The sequence below is a fragment of the Barbus barbus genome (assembly GCF_936440315.1).
Source record: "Barbus barbus genome assembly, chromosome: 6".
NCBI classification, from domain to species: domain Eukaryota; kingdom Metazoa; phylum Chordata; class Actinopteri; order Cypriniformes; family Cyprinidae; genus Barbus; species Barbus barbus.
Window position 1 is genome coordinate 5,193,271 of NC_136734.1, and position 25,219 is coordinate 5,218,489.

At 35.1% G+C, this 25,219-nt stretch overlaps 2 protein-coding genes across 2 annotated transcripts; both read right to left on the bottom strand.

Moving 5' to 3' along the window:
• Positions 1 to 706: 706 nt before the first annotated feature.
• Positions 707 to 6,542, bottom strand: LOC306871086 (protein NipSnap homolog 1). Its single transcript, XM_079418777.1, has 10 exons — positions 6,023 to 6,542; positions 4,928 to 5,055; positions 4,431 to 4,476; positions 4,011 to 4,105; positions 3,413 to 3,483; positions 3,155 to 3,295; positions 2,422 to 2,453; positions 2,231 to 2,325; positions 2,053 to 2,136; positions 707 to 1,166 (listed from the first exon to the last, which is right to left on the bottom strand). Exons 1-10 carry the CDS (start codon positions 6,130 to 6,132, stop codon positions 1,102 to 1,104), a joined length of 867 nt encoding a protein of 288 aa, XP_079274903.1. The 5' UTR covers positions 6,133 to 6,542; the 3' UTR covers positions 707 to 1,101.
• A 472-nt stretch (positions 6,543 to 7,014) lies between these two features.
• Positions 7,015 to 18,829, bottom strand: LOC306871625 (uncharacterized protein; the record flags this gene model as incomplete). The annotated part of the gene is made up of 10 exons (XM_079419690.1): positions 7,015 to 7,128; positions 7,209 to 7,304; positions 7,450 to 7,528; positions 7,873 to 7,988; positions 8,717 to 8,826; positions 12,567 to 12,773; positions 14,308 to 14,440; positions 15,568 to 15,710; positions 16,786 to 16,975; positions 18,671 to 18,829. The coding sequence occupies 10 exons, from the start codon at positions 18,827 to 18,829 to the stop codon at positions 7,015 to 7,017; spliced, it is 1,347 nt and encodes a 448-aa protein (XP_079275816.1).
• Positions 18,830 to 25,219: the final 6,390 nt, after the last annotated feature.

The window sequence follows — 25,219 nt, forward strand, 5'->3', positions numbered from 1 at the left end:
CGTGATAAGGCGAATCTGATCAGCGATGAGTAAAGTAACAGACATCACGCGCTTGCATTTCGCTTCAGCAAATATTAAATGCAGTACTTTACACCAGAAAATGGCACGGAGAAACTGACAAAAATATTGATTGTAATTCGGAGAATATTATTTAAATCCATCGAATCTGAAAGCATATGCCTCGCGAAGCCCCACCCACTTTGGAATCCATCGGTCCAAGCTTATTGCCATTCTACCAGTTTATTGTATTCTACTTGTATGGTTCGAACAGCAGACGGCCCAGTTGTGACACACACCCCCTTGCTCTTAAAGGGACAGAAGCATCTACGATGAGTCAGTTTCACAAACATAACTCCTTAAGAGGAGTTCATTTGAAGACAGTGAAAATATCACTGTATTTAAATGAATTAAAATATTAAGGCCTTAGTTATATAAAATCGTCCAAATAATGTTTTTGGCATTTGTTATATCATTGCCATCAAATTAAAGGGATAGTTCACCCAAAAATAAAAATTCTGTCATTAATTACTCACTTTCGTGTCGTTCCAAACCCGTAAGACCTTTGCTCATCTTCGGAACACAAATGTATATATTGTTTGATGAAATCCGAGAGCTTTCTGACAGCAAGGGTCCTACCACGATCAACCAGCTACACTTATAAGTTTTATGTACTGTGAAAATGGCCACGGTAACATCAAGTATTATTAAATCAAAATAATTTATTATGTTTACAATTCCAATAAATGCATACAATTAAGCAAATTTATTTTTTAATTGCAGAAAAAAAGCTATGCTGACAGGTAGTTTCTTCAAGCACTCCAACAGGCCAAGAGATGCATCAGAAAGGGGAATAATGACTAAAAACAATAGTCATTGAGGTCTGTCATTGTAGCTCTCAGATTGGCTTCAACACTGGCACAGTTTTGCCTTCTTGCAGACTTTAGGTCCAGCTCTATTCTAACACAACTGCCTGTCTACTTCAAGAGGACCTGAAGACCTTAATCATCTGCTTCAGATGTGTTTGAGTAAAGTCAGAACTAAACAATACATCTCCTGGTGGATAGTGTATTTGTTATCATCACAGGTGAAACACTGTTGATTTTACTGCAGAGGTGAATGTTCCATGGGAATCATAATTCTCGATTCCATCTTTTGGATAAGAGGCACTGTCAAAAACAGAAATAAACAAGTTTGAATGTATTGAACATTTCTAACAGTTGTACTGAAATCCACCAGATGGCACCGCTTACAAAGAGAACCCTTTAATTGTGCTTTGAATTACTTACTATTTCTGCATTACTCTAGCATACTGTGAAGTATGCACATTTTCCTTATGCAAGGAATACCCAGAATTTCCAAATTTCCCTTTTGACTCATTATTTGATCAGACTGCCGTAAATTAACATTTTTACAGGATTTAAAATAGCATTTTTATTATTATTATTATTATTTCAGAGATAAGTGGATGACATTTGCTGAATTAAAAAATGTGGCAATGAAGGATAGCACAGTTGGAAACATTTATGGTTATGATTTATGGTTGCTTATTAAAATATAATCTGTTCAAAAGTTTGACAGTATGTAAGACTTTGTAAGAATTTTAAAGTAGTCTCTAAGGCTGAAAATACAATATAAAAAGTAATATTGTAAAATCTTATTCCAATTTTAAATAAACTTTTTTTATTTACCAAATTTAAAAATAAATAAATAAATTATTCCTTCAGTGTCACGTGATCCTTCAGAAATTATTTCAATATGCTGATTTGCTGCTCAAGAAAGTTATTATGTATATTAATGTACAATTGTGCTACCTAATATTTTTGTGGAAAATGTGACTTATCAGAATTATATGATGAAATGCAAAAGAACAGCATATTATTTGAAACAGAATATATTTAACATATTTTGAACATATCTGAAAACATTTGAATGGTAGTGTATTAACTGCTTTAAAACTTTTTAAACAAACAGGCAGTATACAGTATATTATGCCATAATAATCAATACACCAGTATTGAATTTCAAAAACCTGCCATCTTTGTTTTTACTCACTTGTATAATGCACATTGGCATCCCAGCCCTCTTTTAACCAAGCAGCATTTCTGGTTTCTTCTCTGGACTGCAGGTCTTTATAGGCTAAAACACATTCAGTACAATTAAGAGATTTTAAAGCACTTAATAATATGCAATGATCAGAAGAAGATATGAGCTCAGTGAAGGATATTCTTACCCCATAAATGATGAACAACATACAATTCCCCGATCTGTGTGAAGAAGCCGCCCACTGCTTCATTGTTTTCCTGTCTATATTTGATTGCTCGAGCCCTGGAACATGATAAAATAGATTAAATATGCAACATGGTGATATAATATCACTATTTTTTCCTTAAGTTAAAGTGTACAATTCACACACAAACTTACCAGTGATTTCCCCATTCAATCATTGTTCCAGGCTTGATTCAGAAATTTCAGGACAAACAAAACAAAAACAAAAAGAGAAAAAGTTACAGGAAAAGCTGAAAATGTACTCACCCTCAGGATATCCAAGGTGCGAGTTTGTTTCTTCATCAGAACGGATTTGGAGAAATTTAGTATCACATCACTTGTTCACCAATGGATCCTCTGCAGTGAATGGGTGCCGTCAGAATGAGTGTCCAAACACACAACTCCAGTCTATCAATTAATGTCAAAAAGCCGCTCGTTTTTAAGAAACAAATCCATGATTAACATGTTTTTAACCTCAAACTGTTACTTCCAGCTAAAACACGAGTTCTCTATTCATAATAACTGATATCTCCAGTGAAAAAGTTGTTTCATCTCAATCAGGAGAGAAATGTTCATAGATCAAGCATCGCTCACAATCAAAATCAGTCCAAAATATTTTCAAACAAATGGATTTTGATGGGATAGGAAAACAGGGGATGGTTTTTTCACTGAAGGAAGCATTTTCATGGCTGTTGAAACTCTCGTTCTGACGGCACCCATTCACTGTAAAGAATTCACTGATGAGCAAGTGATATAAGGCTAAATTTCTCCAAATCTGTTCCAATGTCGAAAGAGCTCATCTTGGGTGGTCTGAGGTTGAGTAAATTTTCCTTTAAGCTGTAAAATAAGAAGGTGTATATTTAAAACAGAACAATGAAATGGTATTTACTACTAGTTGGTATGTTCTCAGTTCATAAATGTTGGGGCCGCTTCTGGGTGCAGGCTCGTTCCAGAAACTAAACTCCAGAAGAAGCTGGTTGCTTCGGGAGATCAACATTTTACTTCTCTCTTTTCGAAATGCAAGATACGCCTACACAGAAAACATTTTGATAAAGGACACAATTTAGGGCTGGGCGATATCACCCAGCTCTACAATACATTGATTCTAACATCCTTACATCTCATTTTTAAGAGATGTGTTAAATACCGTATTGCGGTTGAGTTTGCGCAAACATTCTGTTAGAGCAGGATATCCACCAGAATACCTCCAGAGATGCACTACAAACACAAAACAGCATGTGTCACTCTGGTATTGTAAAAAGATATATAAAACCATTTAACATATTTAAACAGACCAAATCTGGTGCTTTAAAAATTCAGTGATTTGTGTAAAGGTCAGTAAGGTTTTTTGAAAGAAATGAGTATTTCAGCAAAGACAAATACATTGATTAAAAGTGACAGTGAAGATATTTATAATGTTACGAATGATTTTTGTTTCAAATAAATTCTGTTCTCCACAATAATATTTAGTAGGATAACTGAGCAGCATGATTTCTAAAGGATCATGCAACACTGAAGACTGGAGTAATGATGCTGAAAATTCATCTTTGCATCACAGAAATAAATTACATCTTAAAATGCATTCAAATAGAAAACCGTTATTTGAAATTGCAATAATATTTCACAACACTACTCTTTTTACTGTATTTTTGAGCGAAACGAAAGCAAACTTGTGTGAGCATAAGATACTTTTTTCAAAAGCATTATAAAATATAATACAAAAATGATGTTGTTTTTCATCTCACCCGCTTGATCCTGTTCACCATACCAGGTGTTCCAGCTTCCAATGACTTCACATGGATAACTTGCATCACGATGAAGTTCTTTCTGTACCTCATCCCTTAAAAGAGACAGTGGGAGTAATTTAGAAATGAGAGTGATTTAGACAGTGGGAGTAATTTAGAAATAGTTGTTAATTTAAACTTGTTTTAAACTTAAACCACAAAAAAAATACAGTTAATAGGCTAAAAATAGATAAAATGGTTTAACATGCAGTTACAGGAAGTTGGAGCAGGACATGTCGGTACTATTGATAATAAATCAGGATCACATAGGACAATCAAGGAACCAAAGTACATCACATCTAGACACGGCAGGCCTGCAAGTGTCATACTGAAATCAAGACTGCATTTTATCAGCAACTGCAAAATCAAAAGTGTGCTTACGACATTTTATTGTATGCCTCCATGTACTCTGGCTTGACATTGTGAACTGAAAGAAAAAACAGGATTCGAAGATGTCAGGAAAGACAAATGGACCAGTATCTTGCAGTGTTAAAAACATTTTTTTCTAGATGTTCTACTTTAGTTGAAGTAAACATTTGAATTCAGTGAATTCCTTGTGATTTTATCACTCAAATCAACCGTTTATTGAAATATCCCCCTCATTTTTCTAAACCCAATTTTCATTACCATTCTCCATACAGCTGGTCTCTTGAAAACAAAAGAATTCTACAAATAAACACTTTGCAGGTTGATTTATTAAAGCAATTAGTATAACGTAAACAGTTTAGGCTGTTTTCTGGAGGAAAACAACAAGCAAGCACATCATTCATGCATGCAGATATTTTTAGCAATTCCTATCAACTATATTGCATGCACAATTTCTCCCAAGGCCTAAACATTTGAGCGCATCCTTGAAGGTTTTAGATGGATTGGCTCACACTGAATCTTGTAGAGGTTGCTGGTTTCTTTCTTGGAGAGCAGATTGGAGTGGGCATCTTTCCTGGCATCCACTTTGTGTGCAAACATGGAACTCAACCAGCCTTCATCACTTTTATTCGCAAAACCTCTAAGGATTCACAAGCAAAACTGTTTCAGCAAGTGTTTAATAAATATATAAGTGATGCATCACAAGCTGCAACGCATAATATTATAGAAAGCATGGGTAGTGAAGTGACATTTCAAGCAGTGACAGCAAAGGCCGACAGTGTGACATGCTCTTAAATAATAATTATGCATACAGTTTTAATGGCTTAATATTAACTATCCCACCTCCCCCTGCAGTGCAAAATGAGATGAATATTGCTACATAACTAAAACTACATTCTATGATAATTTACATTACGTTTGTGTGGAGAGCTTACTGTAATTTGGGGACAAATTTCTTCCCTGTAAAGATGATTCATCAATATTTCTAAAAATTAGCCTGTATAGCTTTATTTACAGGCAATAGCAGTCAGTCTGTAAATTGCTATGGTTAAAAGTATCTGCTAAAATTTTATAATAATCATTTTAAAAATTAAAATGTGTAGCGACCACAGATTAATCAATAATAATTTTACACTAATAAGCTCGTAGTTATATTTGATTAGTTTTATATATTTATTAAAATACAATAATACAAATACATTTTTATAAATAATAGATTTATAAAAACAAAATAGTGCTCAAAGAAACAAAGACATTATTGGAATGTCAGAGGAAAAGGTTATTTAATGTGAAAAATCTAGCAATATTGTCTGTGCATTGTGGGCGATAATTTGAGGAACTGAATTTATGCATTTTAAAAATTACCTTGTCACAGGACGCTTTTATGCAGCACATTAAGCCTACACTTTTTTACCTTATACATTCACATATATTTTAACATAAACCCCTGATGTTAAAAAAGCAAGATTCCGTGCATATTATTCATCAACTGCCCACATACTGAATATGACTGAATGGACTCTAGATCTGCAATTTGACTAGCATTGCTGATTAACCTAGCAATTGTATGGTGCTTTACGCACCTCTCAGTGATAAATGCACATTACCTGGCCAGCCATGTGGAATGCACCTTGTTAAGGAAATGCTGCTGTCTGTTGAGGATATGTAGAGACCGTGTTGTCGCCATTATTCTCTCGTGTTGCTTGTAGATTCGCATCTATATGAAGTTGCAGGAGTTGCGACACGCGTTTGTCTGAGTTAATGTTTTACATGCGTGAACTGTTGGACTTCAGCTTAGAAGTTTAGAAACTCATTCATCACGATGATTAATCTGTTGGTCTGGTCGCTGACGTAATTCAGATCCTGTCAAAGAAACCCAAAACTTTTCAAACAAGACTAAACTGCTTTGCTAGTTGATCAACTAGTTGCACAAGAAGAAGAATGAAATCCGACAACCAAAAAAAAAGAATACATATTAATACTTTATAGATTTCTATTTCAAATAAATGCTGTTCGTTTGAACTTTATCAAATGTATATGGTTTCCACACAAAATTGAAGATGCACAACTGTTTTCAACATTGATAATTTTTTAATAAATAAGCTTCTGAAGGATCACAAAGGCACTGAAGACGGGAATAAATTCAGCTTTGCATCACAGGAATAAATCGCATTTTAAAATATACTCAAATAGAAAACAGTTATTGTAAATTGTAATAATATTTCAGAATATTTACTGAAATAAATGAATTAGAGACTTCTTTTGAAAACATTAATAAAACGTACCTAGCCCTAACTTTTAAGTATAAAGTAATTAGATCAGTTCTGCTTGCTCCACACATCATCTCATCCACCCATTTTGTCAGTAATATTTTAAAGTCAAATCAAATCTTTTTCTAAACTTTATTCTGCCGACCGTTGTTCCCTTAACGCCGAAAACCATGATCCATCAACCATGACTTGATCCAATTACCATGTGGAGGAGTGTGGAGCGAGATTCAAATCAGTTTAGATTTTATGCAAGTTCAGAAATACATTTGCAGTTCTTCAAGCCTACACGATTACAATTGAATTGTCCAGAATGTGTTTCTGAATAAAGCTCAGCTCTTTTTAAGCACTGCATTAATTTTCCCACCATGTTTTACTTGGAGGGTTGGGAGTGTTTCTTTGGTGCTTTTGAATAAGTCTTCAAATTCCTGGTCCACGCAAATATCCTATGAGAAACTGAGGTTAGAGATACTCAAAACCAATAAGGACAAGGAAATATGAGAAATGAATGGGAAGATTCACTCACAGAGAAGTCTAAGAACTCTACTGCAGTTTCTGGGTTTGATTGAACTGATTTTAAAATGGCGAAGCATCCCGCTGACTGCATTGGGTTCCTAGACATCTGGATCATACGGAAAACCAACAAAATTTGTCATAACAAAGATAGAAATGCCATAAATCTCTTGTGATGCAGACTTGAAAGTCTAAGCTTAAAAGCCATGCTTGCTTCAATAATGTCCTGCTGTTACTATTTTAATCTTTCGTACTTTGAGAATTCGTAGAGTCGTGTTCACTTTGAGGCCCAGTGCAAAATGGATGGCTCCTTCAAGCGGTATGCGATTATTGCTGCAGACAAAGCAAAAAGTGTTTTAAGCAAGTATTTGATGTACTTTTATTCTAGCTGTCAGTTTGTCGACTGTTTGCGAAGTCTGGTGTTTGTTGATTTCACCACTGCAAATAAATCATGAATAACTGTGCATTGTGAATATTCAAACTAATTTAGCAGACAAATGTTGAACATTTTCAACTGTCTACCATCTCATAATTACGGCAATAAATCAAAGACTGTGTAAACGCAGAAAAGAATAGGTAAGGTGGCCCTACAAAACATTGACTCATAGGTGATGCATGTCCTGCTTTCCATAAATACAGTTACAGTATAATATATAATCATACCGTGACCACAGTACCTGATGTTCAGATCCTCCAGTGTATTGTTGTGTTTGAGTGCTTCCTCTAGAGCCACGGCTCCTTCTTTGCCCAGGCCGTTGTACGACAAATCCAAGGTCCGCAAGAATATATTTCCCTTCAAAATCAAATTCAACAGAATGACTACAGTAACATACTGTATGTGCAGAATTTAAGTTTTTCAGAATTTTGAGGGATATTGTATATATATATATATATATATATATTACTTGAGTCATATTAAATTTTTCCCCACACAGAGGCCCACTTTTAATTTGTTCATCAGGATCTATTTTAAATGATTATTATTGTTATTATTTTGAATCATTATTATTATTATTATTTATTTATTTTATGACTCCTCTTTTGACCCTAAGAATTGTGCAACTTTATTTTAATAAATGTTCTTTTTGGACAGGGGAGGAAGTTTGATTATGTTATTTTTAATTTTTCCCCCACTGAGAGGCCTGCTTAGAATTTGTTTGCACCGGAATTTATAATAATAATAAATAAATAAATAAATTGTCAAATTTTTTTGCAACTTTATTTTTTTTTAATAAATGCTCTTTTTTTGACTGGGAGAAAGTTTAGAGTGCTTACAGTATTAGTTGCAGAATACAGTATAAGTTACAGTATGTTTTCACAATTACTAATTCACAACTATTTTTTTCTCAAAAGATGAAGTAAATTTTGATTCCTCGTGATAAAACCCTGTTTACTACATAGGATGCATTTTTCTATATTTAGGTTGTTAAAATCCTGACTTGATCAATGGATGTTAGACCAAAGTAAGTTCTTTCATGAGTGAGTGACTCTGGCAGAGGATGGACTTTATTTTCCTCTTACCTCCAGGCCTTTAGCAAATGCAATGGCTCCTTTTCCTCGAATGCAGTTCCAAGCCAGATTGAGTGACTTCATTCCTGTATTCTCGACAATAGCAGCACCCAGGAGTTCCCCTGAGGGAAGGCAAAAGATGGAGAAGAGCAGCATAGGGGAGTTACTGTTATTAATTCAATGTATTATTGTTTCTCCCACTTACAATTTAATATCTGTATGATCTAACTGGATATTAACTAGTACTTTAGGCCATATATATGATGGTCCTTGTGTGAGCAACTCTCTTTCTAAACATAATATAATATAATATAATCATGAAAAATACATATCAAAATAATCTGCGGAAAAAAAATATTTTTGCCATGAATCTCCAAAATCACCAAAATAATGATATCCTTGATCTAAAACCAGTTGAGAGCCACAGATGTAGTTGAAACTTTTATCCAAAGCAACTTGAAGTACTTATTTAAAAAGACAATCCCTCTGGAGTAACCTGAGGTGAAATGTCTTGCTCAAGCGTGCAATGGTGATAATTCATATTTTATTCCTCGAGGGGATTAAACCTGCAAATATCCAGTTCTGAGCATTAGTTAGTGTCCTGCCATGTCTACCAACCTTAAAATATAAATGCACACTTATTTGTCATGGCAATAATCTTGAGAAACCTGGGAGATGTTCACTACTATTTAAAAGAAATACACTTTTATTCAGCAAGGATGGATTCAATTGAAAAGTATAAGTAAAAAGTATATATATATACTACTGTTTTTTTTTTTACTGTAATTGTGATCAAATAAATGCAGCCATGGTTAGCACAAGAGACCTCTTGTGGTGTATTATGCATACTAAATAGCATTTCCTAAAACTGTTACGATTTTCAAAGCTCTTAAAGAAATAAAAAACTCAGTGAATATCATATTTAGTATAGATAACTGTATCAGGCCTTATTGACTGCAATGGTCACCAGGGTAACTTGCCAGGAATAAGCAAGCAGTGTATGATTATAAAAAGAAAGCCATCACCATATGTAATATGAACAGAGATTTGCCAGGAGAATCTGTTAAGGATTTATGAATCATGGCAGGTCATGGAGGAGTTTCTCTTGATGATTATATGCAATATTTTATTGAGGTAATTTCCCTATCTTCACAGTCTGTCATTCATGCTGACAGCTATGGGGCTTTAGGACTGTATTCTATATCCCTCATCATCATATTGGAGTTTCTGATCATTTGAGATCCGGCCCTCTGGATATTGCAAATATGAAAATATTGTGCTTGTATTGAAGCGGAATATCATTTCCAATTTGCATTGCAGTTAAGAAGAGAGCACTTAGCTATAAAAAACATTATTTTGAAGAATTGGATTTCCATACTTTCCCACATGAATAATCTCTGAGATGTGTTGAAAACAGTGGATTTGAAGGTTTTTATCAGCAGGTTTCACCACTGACCCATTTATCAAAGTATTAAAAATAACATTGTAGTTAAAGGTCTGTTTAAAAGCAAATTGATCACCTCGCAGTATACTACACTGGACCAATATCTGTGTCCACATAGCCTCATCAATACACCTCAAGCAACTTTTCACTGACAGCAGAAATAGAAATGTTCACATTAACTTATATTAGACTGGATATTAAACAACAGTTCCGGTCTTTGGGTGTGTTTTACTAAGTAACTCTTTCTGTACGTTATATACAGCAGCTCCGCCAGCAGAGTGAGTCACCGAATGTTCACTGAACGCTCAAATCGTTCAAAACAATGATTCATTCAGTAATCCGCAGAATCATTCATTTAATCAATTAGTAAAAAAAAAAAAAAAGATTCATTTAGCAACGCCTGTTCCTCAGAAATGGACTGTGCAGGGGACAAAACGCTTAACGTGAAATATACTTACCGTGGCTTAATGTATTAAAACAGTGTTTTTAAAAGACCAAATTCAGTAAACATATTATTAATAAAGCATACTATTTACAGACGAGTAGAGCTCAGAATAAAAATTCAATGCATTTAAATACATGTTCAGTGCTTTCCTCCCATAGAAAACCATTATAAGGAAAATGCTTAACATAGCTTAATGCATTAAAACAGTGTTTTTAAAAATGCCAAACTCAATAAACATAATTAATAAATCATACTACGTACCCATAGGAACACAATAGGTTTAATTACACATTTTCCTCCTATAAAAAAAAAACATTAAAAGGAAAAAGCTTAACATGGCTTAATGCATTAAAACATTGTTTTTAAAAATACCAAACATTATTAATAATCATCATTAATAAATTATTAAGCCACGTTAAGGGTATTCCTTATAACGGTTTTCTATGGGAGGAAAATGCTTAATGTGTAATTAAATGTGTTGCCTTCGCATTCTGGGCTCATCTGTTTGTCTGTACATAGTATGCTTTATTAATAATGTGTTTACTGAGTTTTTTCTTTTAAAAACACTGTTTTAATGCATTATGCCACATTAAGCGTTATTCACATTAAGGCCCGGTTTCACAGACAGGGCATAGACTAAGCCAGGATTAAGCCATAGTTTAATTAGGACATTTAAGTGATTTTTATAAACGTGCCTTAGAAAAAAGCATTACTGGTGTTCATCTGAAGACAAAACAAAAGCACTGACATGGTTTATGATCAGTCAGCGCAAGTTTCTTTCAGTTGAAACAGCTCAGATTTACATTTTAGTCTAGGACTAGACTTAAGCCTTGTCTGTGAAACCGGAGGTAAGTGTTTTAGAATGTACCCAGTGCAGCCAATTTCAGAATTTTGTCATGAAATTTTGTCATGAAATTCTGTGACTTTCTCACTGTTGCTGCAACTTTGCTGCGGCGAATTTGTCCGCCCAATAGGGTTCTGATTTCACAGCGCATTTGGACCTAGTTACGTTTAAAGAGAAGAAAACTGCATATTTCACATTAAAGCAACGTACCAGATCGATTAGTTTTTGCCAAAAGCACGTAATTTATGACGCTCGAAGCTTTGCTTGCTTAAAAATGACATAAGTGCTTATTTAGTATCTGATTCAAAAGCAGCTAATCACTGCAGTGTTTTCCTTACTTTAATGCATTCTAATGTTTTTTTTTTTTAATGAAGCTAGTTATTGCTATAATATTATGCTATACTATACATTAATTTATGAATTTATGTTTCATTTAACATGGTGTACTGGCACTAAAATGAGCAAAACAAATAATTATTATTATTTCTATTAGCTATAGCTATAATTTCTCTAAAATAAAACAAAGAACAAGTTGCATAATCAAAAGTAAAACAGCAGCTCTCCATCCTTGCACCATTGAAGGCACCATTGCTGCACAAGTATATTTTTTCCTTCATTAAAAAACATCACCTGTTATTTTTTCAGTTTCATAAATTTAATAAAGCAATGAAGCTCTCCAATGGTTCCTGTCTAAGTACCCTGCCAGTCACTGCACTTGGCAACTTATCTTTTGCTTCGTGAACTGAAACTAAATTATCAAAATTTGTGTCTAGACATTTTTATTATACTCTGTAGTGCTAAAAAATCTATAAAATCATCAGTATAATGAACTGCTCAAAGTAAGTTAAAAGGACAGATTTTAATTTCATTCCCATTGTGCAATATGCCGTTAAAGGTTAATGTTCTTTTTGTTATGCATGTGTTTGGTCAAATCTCAAGCTGTTTTTTTTCTAGTACTTGTCCATGAAACTGTAGTCTTCCCGTCCAACTGTTACAGGTAACCATTCAACACGTGGCAGCCAACTGCCTCAAAAACCACTAAATGCCCCTCTAAAAGCAAAGTTATTCAGAGTTCTGCAGTAATCAAGCGGTGAACCTTTCATCAACAGCTTTTCACATCATCTCACACCTGCTATATCTCCGAATCTGTTGTGACTCAGGTCGAGGTGCTGAAGTTTCTGGTTGCTGATCAGAGCTGGGGACAGGTGTCTGGCCGCTCGCTCGTCCAGATGGTTCCCGGAGAGGTTGAGAGAGAATAGGGTAGAGTTTTCCAACAGCATGCTGGACAGAGCCCTGGCTCCGTATTCACCCATCCGGTTTTCAGACAAATCAATTTCTGGGAAGGAAAAACGTAGGTTTTACAGATCATATCTTGAGGGAGTGCTGCAAAACCAACCGTATCAACCAAACCAAATTAACCAAAATGCACAGTGAATGATGGCTAAAATGTGAATTTAAATTGTGGACTATGAAACTGTATGTTGTTTTTAAATTGGATATTATATCTATTACCTTCTCACCAGCAGACTCTATACATTTAAACCTCATTGTATGTGCTCAGATATCCCAATGTAGGACAGAAACAATTGGATATGACAAACTTTGATGTAGGCTTGACAAATCCTTTGTCTGAAAGTTTTAAATAACTTTTGAAGTTTGAAGGTTCTACACAGAGAAGTCAGAGAAAGTCAATCAAATTTTGCTAACATGATTAACACATAGAAATCATGTAGCATGATTTAACACATTGCTGGAATCACCATGTAATGTATCGCAATCTTCATAGCAATAAACAGTCTGACTTATGATGCAGCCTGGAATTAAACCACATCATGTTGGTTTGTCTGGCCAGAGGAGAACTGCCGACTGAGCCTGCTCTCTTCCCAGGTTTTTTTTTCTTTTCTCCATTTTTGTCACTGATCGAGTTTGGGTTCCTTCCCAGAGTCGCCTCTTGCATGCTTAGTTGTGGACACTTAATATTTAGCAATATTATTGAACTGAGTGTGCACCTTGCTGAAAAAATAAAAACCATCACAAAAATTCTAATGGTTTCCACCATATATACCATTACAAACATTACAAACCATCAACTATTAAGCATTACAACCATTAAAAAATGCTTCCTGTACCTTGTTTTGGGACATATTCCATTTAGTGCTTTTAACAAGTCACCAACAGAATAGACCCATAGGTTTCAATTAAAATCAATACAATTCCCCTTACAAACAGTAAAACCATAACAAAAATAATGGTTTCTATTGTTTTTTCAGCAGACATGGATGAGAGCTGAACTGGGCTGGATGATGGCATCACTGTTTTCTACCGGGCTGATTTATAGTTGAATTAATCTTATTTCGTATTTGATGATCTTGTCATTGAACTGAACTGAATCAACACTGAACTGACCTCAGCTGAAAAACATGACACTATTGTATTGTTTGAAGCTGCTTTACAGCAGAATGTAATTAAAGGTTTTAGCATGTTACTAGCATAATTTAGCACACTGATAGCATGATGCTTTGCTAGCATGTTTTCACATGTTGCTAGCAAGTTTAATGCTTAATGCTTTGCTAGCAAGTTTCTAGCATAAATTAAGATTGCATAGACATTTTCAACCCACCAAAGGAAGTCTCTGGAAATTTGGGCCTGTTTGGAAATCTGATATGGAAATCAGTATGTTGGCTTTGTTATGCCACCATAAAAAAGATTCCAGACTTGTCAAACCCCCATGTTCCTCTAATAAAAACCTAACAAGACTGTCTCACAGATGAGATCAAACAGACTTTCACACTACTAGTGAATCATAAATAAAAGTCCAACAGAAAACAAGGCAGTACTGTGATGTTATGTGTGGGATTGCAGGAAGTCACCTGTGATGTAGCAATTCTCTTTGAGCATATCAGCAATGGCAGCCCCGCCTATTCCCTCCATCCAATTATCTCGCAGATTGAGCTTCAGGATGGAAGTGTTGGTTACTAAGGAAATGGCCAGAGCTTTGGTACCCTGCAGAGGAAAGTTTTTAAGATGTTTATCATATCTTTTGTTATTCGTATAGAATGCAGCAGTCAGGCTCTGGGAGTAAAAATGGACCTACAGACCTACTGTGAGCTACACTATATTGCCAAAGTATTGGGTCACCCCCTTCTAATGAACATATTTGACTACTTTAGTCATTTCTATGAGTACAAATCTTAATGTTAAAGCATATAATGATATTCTAGGGAATTGTGTGCTTCTAATTTTATAGCAACAGTTTGGACAGGACCCTTTTCTATTCTAACATGACAGTGCCTCTGTGTATAAGGCACGGTTCAAAAAGACATGATTGATTCAGTCAGTGTGGAAGAACTTGACTGGTCTGCAGAAAGCCTTGTCCTGATCCCAGCTGAACACCTCTGGTGTGACTTTATATGCCATATTATTTCAACTTATTAATAAAAAATTAGTTTAACAGTGAAATTCTTAGTGAAAATTACATTACCCATGATTTCTCCACCAATCAGACAACAGAATCACACCAGAAAAACTCTTATAGTGCTCATTAAACATAGTCTCTCAAGCTACTTAAATATTTGCATATATGTGCATATTTTGCAGTAAATGTAAAATATATTGTTTCTATAGATATAATCAACATCTTTAAATCATTCGTTTTACATTTCACCATCATTTCTTAATTTAAACGTTATTCGCAATGGTTCAGGTGAAACTGGGAATATTTTTTTTTTTGCATTTTTGAATAGTTTTGTGTACTGACGATAACATCGTCAAAAAATCCTCATTCCAATGGATTCCCGAAAACAAATAAAAACGCTTTATTATGCATGCCAGGTCAGTAGATGGCGATATCACTTATACTACGCATCTGCGCACAAACACTAACACTACAGACTATCACTAAAGATGTAATATGCATGCTTGTGACCATTCAAAACCAATTCAAAAATTCACATTTTCAGAGTGTGCATGGAGATGATAATTATATAGTTTTCAAAAACTTGCACTTTCATGCCCCCAGAACGCTGTTGTTGTTCAAATGAATGGCCAAAATGCATAAAAGGTTTTCTATCTTCAGTTGAAAACGGTGTCGTGTAAATGCCCCCTAAATAAGTTTCTTATTATGCTCTTACCTGTGAGCCCAGCCCATAATGCATCATGTTGAGTTCACTCTGGTTCATATTTCGGAGGAAGTAGGATACTGGAATTACATTCAGCATCTTACAAGCCTCTCTGTAGCTTGACTGTCCTGTAGGGTCATATGCTCGTCTTTCATCTAGAACATAATCAGAATACCTCTAATTGTTTTGTTTGATAAAACAGGTCTTATGCACATAAATTATGCAAAACGTTATTGACAGCTGCAATCATGATACTATGTTAATTTCTCAATCTATACAGATAAACTCAAAATACTAAAACCATAAAATCTCCTATAATATTCTGGTGGCTGCTCTTGTCCTGTGACTGTGGCCCCTTTCAATTTATTTTCCATCTGCATTAATATGAATAATAATTATTATTTTTTAAAATGCACTTTTCTCATACTAAAGTGCAAGAAATATAAATATAAATGCAAAAGAATAAATGCGATAATAATAATAATAATAATAATAGAACGAACACATTGAATAACTGGTTACAAAAGCAATAAAACATCTCAAGAAGGTAGCATTCATGTCTGCAGTACATACTGTATGAGACAAGTTATGCATTAAAATGTAAAATACAAGGCTATTATCATTATGATTTATGAGTGAAAACAATAGTGACGCTTTCCTTAGCACATCAATGCAGTCGATACAGAAGATAACCAATGTGCTGTATACTTACACATGCAACCTTTACAGCTCAAATGAGATGAACTGGTGTGACTTTATAAACCAAATACGACAACAATGTATCATTGTTTCTCATTGAGATGCGCAATTATCATGAATGTGGAAAATTCCCAAGCCATTTATTAAGCTATGCGGAGGCACACAGCAGTAATCTAGCAGATGGCTATCTCTAATCAGCTGAATAAACAGCCATCAGAGAGATAGTGAGAGATGGATGGAGCCGTGATTTATATATATGTGTGTAGGTGTTTCGGTATCTGCAGAACAAGCAGGTGAAAAATGAGAGAGAGAGAGAGAGAGAGAGAAAGAGAGAGAGACCTGTCTGAAATTACAAGCATGACTCACGGCCGTTTGCCTGTTTTATTCCCCGTTGAGTGGCAACATCATATTCTGTGCCCCTTAGCTCTTTGACACCCTCTATCAGAACGTGCATCACCCACGTCCCCCCGTCGGCCCACTCTCTCTCTCTCTGCTCATATTCACACTTTCACTTTTAATAAGAACTCTCACTGTGAAATCTGTTGAGTTCCAGGTCTGTGTCAAAATCTTCGTCACTGATAACACACTCTTCCTCCTGCTGCTGTCCATCACCTGGATGGATACCTACATCTTCATCCACCTCGTCTTCTTCAGTCATATGATCTTCATCCTGATGGGCCTTTCTTGTGATTTGATGCTGGCTGGGCGATCTAGACACTCTCTGATTGGAACAATGCAGAAGATAATCTGATGAGAATTCACCAGTTCACCAGAGTTTTGCAAAATGAACCCATTTAATCCCACAGGTCACAATAGTGAAAAAGGTTTGCATTTATAAAGCTCTAAAAATCTTACTGACTGATGTTTTAGTGCACTTCCTGCAAATATGGAAAAAAAGGATCTATCTATCTATCTGTCTATCTGTCTATCTGTCTGTCTGTCTGTCTGTCTGTCTGTCTATCTATCTATCTATCAGACTATCATCTATCTTCAAACTTCAAAGGCTTTTTAAACATCTTTGAAAACTTTCAAACAAAAATTTGTCAAGCCAACATTCCATGGCTGTTTTGGCAAACTCTGCTTGTCTAGTTAAAAATTGCACTTACGTGAATTTCACACAATCTTACCATTCACAAGCCATTTTACTTACAATGTGACATATTTCCAAGCGAAACATACTGTGAGGCACAAAAACCATAGGGAAGGACTTGATTTTATTCATCAGGAATTTATTAGATTTTGTGAACTGGTCACATACCAGAATGAAGCCAGATGGTTTGTGGTGAGGGGCTGCAAAGTTACTGTATGTGCCCACTGGTGCTGAGATGAGCGGGCGTTTACAATTCATTCTCTATGGGAGCTGAGTGACAGGCTCATGCGGGGGATTGAAGCAAGCAAGCAAGCAGTGAGAGCATCAAAAAGTTGAGAAAACCTAAACTTTACACAATGAAATGCAAAAAATAAAAAATACAAATGAAAAATAAAAATGAAAAAAAAAGACCGATCGGGAGCCAATCAGATTTCAATAATTTAATCAAAATAATTTAATGTTAGAGCAGAAGTTTCTATTGGATTTTTAAAAATGTTTTTAAAAGAAGTGTCTTGGGGGTCACCAGGGCTGTGCTTATTTTATTAACTTTACAATAAAAACTGCAATATTGAAAATATTATTACAATGTAAAATAACAGTTTTCTGTTTTTTCTATTTATTCCTGTGATGCAAAGCTGAATTTTCAGCATCTTTACTCCATATTCAGTGTCACATGATCCTTCAGACATCAATTTGATTTGCACAACAAATATTTCTCATTATCAATATTAAAAACAGTCATACTGCTTAATATATTTGTGGAAACCAGTTTTCCCAGATTTTTTATTTTTTTAATATAAATAGAAAGAACAGCATTTATGTTAAATAGAAATGTTCAATTTAGTACATCCTTGCTTAGACATATAAAAAAATATTGACCTGAAACTTTTGAACAGCAGTGTATTATCTTCATATTTCTGATACCATTTGGATGCTTTTATGGTGGCTAGACTGTGGTTGGGTGAACAAACGTCTATTACACTTTATGTTTACTTTAGGCATTCAAAAATTAAGTTTGCATTTTTCCAACTAGAATCATGCATATTTATGCATTGAAAATGTTCATAAACCACGCTTATGACATTCACACTCCCCTCTTTAACATAGTTGGACATGTAATTAGCGATTTGGGATGTCAGCAACCAGTGTTTAAAATATAATAGGCCAAACCCTATTCCTTCCCCAACCATAAAATCTGATTGGTTGAATAGATGTGGAAAATAAGTTTCTTCTTGGCTAAATGACATTAAGCCCACACACCCTCATCATGTGTTTTCTAACACACAAGCATATGAAACTGCATAAAATCTGAGCCAGGATACTCACTTGGCCATCCACACTTCCTCTGCTGTAGAGACTCCTGGGTCTGCTGACCGGCCTGCTTGCGATTCCTCCCAAATCCTCTTCTTTTCCACCTTCATCGCCATCATCTTCACACACTGATGGAAGAATACTCTCTTTTGTCACCTTTTTGCCCACTACCATTCTATATGCGTTGTGTGACTTTGTGATTGTTTGCAAAATGAATGTTGAGAATGCTTTGATCAAACTAAATCACATTCAATTCACTCTGGTTTCCCAAGCCAGACAGGATCGATATCCTTAAATAAAATAAAATCTATGAGAAAGCAAATCAGTGCAGTAGTGTCTCCTGTTGCCCAGACTAACCTGCTCTGAGGGAAGGTTGTATTTGACCGACAGTCACTTTGACTAATTGCAGAGCTACATTTTTGGAAGGCTCATCCAATCAGCCGGGGAGCCTGAACAGTGAGGGTGGACTATTGTTCAGATCATTTGTTTTGTTGACTGGTTGCCATGGTGTCATTTGTTCTCTCATAAAGCTGCACTCAATCTGTTTCTGCAGTGAGCGGTGAGAGAGAAACAATTATATAGAACAAAGAACATACATCTCTCACTACACTATCAGTTGCTCTCTATAAAACCTTATTAAAATCTATTTTTAAAGTAATTATAAAATTATATATAAAATAACATTACAAATTATATGTATATATATATGCCACAGGTCTCAAAATAGTTGGGACGGGGGCATGTTTACCATGGTGTAGCATCTCCTCTTCTTTTCAAAACAGTTTGAAGACGTCTGGGCATTGAGATTAGGAGTTTCTGCAGTTTTGGGGATTTTGCCTGATATAGGTTTCAAGCTGCTGAAGAGTTGGTCGTCTTTGACATATTTTCCATTTAATGATGTGCCAAATGTTCTCTATAGGTGAAAGATCTGGACTGCTGGCAGGCCAATTCAGTACCCGTACTCTTCTACTACGAAGCCATGCTGTTGTAATAGCTGCAGTATGTTGTTTTGCATTGTCCTGCTGAAATATATGTCGTCTGGAGGGGAGCATATGTTGCTCTAAAATTTGTATATACCTTTCAGCAATCATAGTGCCTTCCAAAACATGCAAGCTGCCCATACCGTAAGCACTTATGCACCCCCATACCATCAGAGATGCTGGCTTTTGAACTGAATGCTGATAACACGCTTATAACACGCTGGAAGGTCTCCATCCTCTTTAGACCGGAGGACACGGCATCCGTGATTTCCAACAAGAATGTCAAATTTGGACTCGTCTGACCATAGAACACTTTTCCACTTTGAAACAATCCATTTAAAATGAGCCTTGGCCCACAGGACACAACGGCGCTTCTGGACCATGTTCACATATGGCTTCCTTTTTGCATGATAGAGCTTCAGTTGGCATCTGCAGATGGCAAGGTGGATTGTGTTTACCGAAAGTGGTTTCTGGAAGTATTCCTGGGCTCATTTAGTAATGTCAATGGCAGAATCATGCTGATGAGTGATGCAGGTTCGTCTGAGGGTGCGAAGACCACAGGCATCCAACAAAGTTCTTCGGCCTTGTCCCTAACACACAGAGATTTCTCTAGTTTCTCTGAATCTTTTGATGGTGTTATGCACTGTAGATAATGAGATTTGCAAAGCCTTTGCAATTTGATTTTGAGGAACAAGGGTTTTTAAAGTATTCCACAATCTTTTTATGCACTCTTTCACAGATTGGAGAGCCTCTGCCCTTCTTTACTTCTGAGAGACTCTGCCTCTCTAAGACATCCCTTTTATTGCTAATCATGTTACAGACCTGATGTCAATTAATTTAATAAGTTGCTAGATGTTCTTCCAGCTTAATCTTTTCAAAATTTCTTGTTTTTCAGCCCTTTGGTGCCCCTATGCCAACTGTTTTGAGATCAAATTTGGCATCAAATTTGAAATGAGCTCATTTAGTGGATAAAAGTGTAAAATTTGTCTGTTTAAACGTTTGTTATGTTCTCTATGTTCTATTGTGAATAAAATATTGGCTCATGTTTTTAATAAGTTAATATTTTGTAATGTTAACATATTAAAATATTACATTTGTATTAATATTTAATTTTTATATATTATATATTTTAGATACACACACACACACATAAGTGATATATATGTATTCTGTATATCATTTCATAATAATTACTACTTACTTTAATTTACAGCATATTCCTTATATCGTTTATTTTTAATCTAAAATGTAGGAAATATAAGTATATTTAGTATTTTTTTTGCAGTTTTTTTTAAATAAATAAATAATAAGATTATGTCTGATAGTCTTGCATGGAAACAGTCTCTACATTGCTTCTATTTCTCATAGAAATTCAATAGAAAAAACAAACTGACATTTCAGTGAAGCATACCATAATCTCCTGAACCATGAAAGTGCAACCTCTGACACATATCCTTTAATGCATTACAAATGTCTTAAATAAACTTTGCAGTGCATATATTTAAAAATTTCCTCACTTAGAAAGAATGGCAAAGAACTTCCAAGTCTTGACATACAAATGTTTTTTTATTATTAAGTAGATGCAAAGTTCTTGCAGTATATGCATTAAAATGTTCGAAGTTCCACAATAGAAGATTCACAGCGGAAATTGATCAGAACAGTTTCTTTTAGCAGCAGCAAAGAACAAACACAAAAAAGAGAAAAGAAAACCCTGTAAGCTTCTTCTCCGTCCAGTCACAGAGGAAGGACGCGATCACAACAGTTAAACAGACACCGTGCAGGTTAGGAGAAAACAGGACGGTCACATCATGCATTCAGAATAATGCTTCAGGTTCCCCCAAACTAATTAGACATCATATTCACGGAAGATATTACAAGCAACTCAGAAAACCAAATCAATACCCATAATCAAAATACATTCTTAAAAAATTCTCATACGTATTATATATTTAGATATTTACTGATTTTAATATATGCATGTGTGTGATTCTTTTTTGCCCGACTTTTTGTAATCACAGAGTTTAAACGGTGCAAAACCCAAATGTGGGGAGGGAAACATTCAGTGTTAACAGCGTACATACAACAAGAATATTCTCCCACAGAAAGACAACAGAAAGCGAAGTCCCTCAAAATCAGATTACCTCATGTAATATTTTTCATGCTGGAGGCCACTCATAACTCAAAAGTTTTCAAAGTAAATCCGAAGCGAGCTAGGATCTAACTGAACGTACATTTCAGAAAGTAAAACAGTGACTTTTCTTAAAGGATTCATTGCCAGAAAACTGTCCTTTCAAAGCCATCAAAAAGGCATTGCATGCAAAAATGAACTATGCGCCGCATTGATTTTTTTGCTCGATGTTGAAAGCAGTTACCCTTTAATACGAAACGACAATACGACGGTTGATCTTCGATCTAAAGATGAGATCCAGGTCTCCGTTTGGAGTAAAAGAGAAGGGTCGTCACAGCCATGTCTCAGAGAAACAGGGAAAAAGGGAAATAGAGGACGTATAATAAAGCAAAGCAGGTGCATCACCTCTTTCATTTTCATCAGTTTCAAGGATTCATAAAAGAACCAACCTAGAGACATTTTTCGGACTCCTGAAAAGGCTTTTCTTACAGTTAGCTCGAGATAAATGGATATTGAAAGATACTGAAAGGTGGTTTCATCTTAGTTTGATCAATCTTAAAGCCACTGTATGTAGTTTTGTGTATTTTGCATTATTTTGACTTAACTATGACCTTATCTCAGTTCTGAGTTTATTTCTCACAAGTTTATAATTTGCAATTGTGAGATATAAACTCACAACACTGAGGGGAAAAAAAGCGTGTGAGATAATTATGAAATAAAAAGTCGCAATTACCTTTTTATTTTTACTCCATGGTGGAAAACAAAACAGAATTGCACGATGTAAACTCAGAATTCTGAGAAAAAAGGGCAGAATTGTTAATTATAAACTCCTGTTTACACTAGTGCGTTTTCGTTTTAAAACAGATAACTTTTGCTACGGTAACGTCTATTGTTTACACTACTCTGAGACTTTTGAAAACGCTGCAGACCCTGATTTAGTTTGAAAACTTTCAGTGTAAATGGACCAAAATGGGTACCCATTTTGTATGGTAGGTAGATGCCCATAGGTAGATGCCTCATTCGACCGCTCCAAGCATGCAGAGCATTCCGCGATCTAAATAATAGGGAATCTACCTATATAAATCTATGGTTGTACCTGCATGAATGGTCATGTGACATGCGTTTTCGGTTGTGTAGTGTAGACGGAGATCGTTTCTGAAACGCAGTGGAACCGTCAGTGTAGACAAGGATCGTTTTCATTCTAAAACGCCGTTTTAAAATGAAAACGCACTAGTGTAAATGGCGCCTCAGTAAACTTATGCAAACTCGTAATTCTGAGATAAAATGTACAATTGTGATATATAATCTCAGAATTGTGAAAGGTAAACGCAGAGTTCTGAGAAAAAATTGCGAGATAGAAACTAAGAATTGTCAGAAAAAAAAAAAAAAAAATTTAAGTTTATATCTCATTTCTCTTTTCTTTCCAAAATTGCAAGAAACAAAGTTTTAATTATGAGATTACAACATTGCAATGTCCTTTTTTATGTATTGAGGTTTTTTTTTTTTTTTATGAAATGGGATCTTAACCCACTTTTAAGGCCAAGGATAGCGTGGAATTGGTCTGCTTAAAGAGGTCTATGTTTGGTTCTTTTAAACAGATTCACCTTCTGTAAATACGAGCATATTCTCTCTTTTTAGCATGATAGAAACTTGGTCTTTCATCAAAACATGCACAATATCCCCGAGACTCACTCCAAACCGAAAACTTCCCATCTCTTAATAGTAAAGTCAATATCTACGCATGTTGCACATGAGGAAAGCCACTGATCTTGCTTACACTTAAAAAAGGCAGGCCATGTCTAAGTGCACGCAGCCCATTAGTCAGGACAAAGCATGAAGACAGATAAAAAAGTGCATTCAGAAATTCAAGTGAAAGGTACTTGTATTAATGCAGATCATAGAGATGCACATTTTGATCATAGAGATGCACATCAAACAAGACCTAGCAAAGAAAATGAAATATTCCATTTAAAAAAACAAAACAAAAAAAAACAGCAAAAAAACTAAGAAAAGAAGAATTTTTAACAGACAAACTTGGCACAGTTTTTGCGAATCATGGTTGATGTCCCATCATGCTTCTGGTTGGCTGATTATAGCATGAGCAAAAACCAGCGATATATGGACGGAAAATGTGACTATGGACAAAACACCCTGTAAAAGGAAGAAAATAAAGATTAAAAGAGATACAAAGAGAGAAAAGGGATTGAAATAGTTGCACTTGCAATAATAATAATAATAAATTTAAATGAGATTCTTTAAATATTTGCATAAGCAAATATTTATTTACATAAATCTATTTCACAACTTATATATGCTCATAATTCACTATATTTATTATGTGGATGCACTTAATTTGTTTCAAGATTTAGAATACTGTTCAAAAGTTTGGGTTCAGTAGTATTTTTATCACTGAAAGAATGAAATACATACTTTTATTAAGCAAGGATGCACTTAACTGATAAAAAGTGACAGGCTTTTGCATTATATCTCTTGAGCAGCAAATCAGCATATTTTATGAAATCATACATTATGATTTCTGAAAGATCATTTGACACTGAAGACTGAAGTAATGATGCTGAAAATTCAGCTTTACATCACAGGAATATATTACATTTTAAAACATATTCAAATGGAAAACAGTTATTTTAAATCATAAAAAATATTTTACAACATAGCTGTTTTTGCTATATTTTTAATCAAATAAATGCAGCCTTGGTGAGCATAAGAGACATAAAAGCACTTTTTGAAAACATTACCAACCTCAAACGTTTGAACAGTAGTGTATTTTTCCTATTTCATGCCATTTTTCATTATACATAAGTAAATGTGGACTGTAATTACGATTCATTTGATTAATTAATCTGCACATCATGCAACTAATTCCATTAAAAACAGTAAGCAATTGACAGCTCAAAAATAAACACCTTTTATGCTTAATGTACGTAATTAAGCTCACATTTCATAGTAACGTTATGCATTAATTGCAACATTTCATGCCGATATTTAATTATTTTGTGATATATAATGTTGCCCACTATCCAACAGAGAATCAGATGACAATTGGCGAGGGACCGTGAGGTAGCTCTCTTCCTGCAACATCAAAATAAGGGACACCTCTCAGGAACTACGGTGGCCATCCGGCAAAAGGGCCAGTTAAGCATGCACTACGGTTAAAGCAATTCTGTCCCTCCCTCCGCTCTCACAGGGAGTGTGCGATGAACAAGCTCTTATCTGTGAGAGCACAAACAGAGAATAGCACAGCCACTCTCTTCTCACTAATCCTGTTACGCTGCAGCCTCTTCTCAGCCTCCGTCTCTATGGTTACGGCTGGCATTCAGTGATACTGGTCCAGAGGCTGTATCTACAGTAATCTACACGGCACAAGGTCCTCCTACAAGCATGGATAACCCAAGGCGACTCAAGGAGGAGGACGGATGGAGAATAAGCAAACAGGAC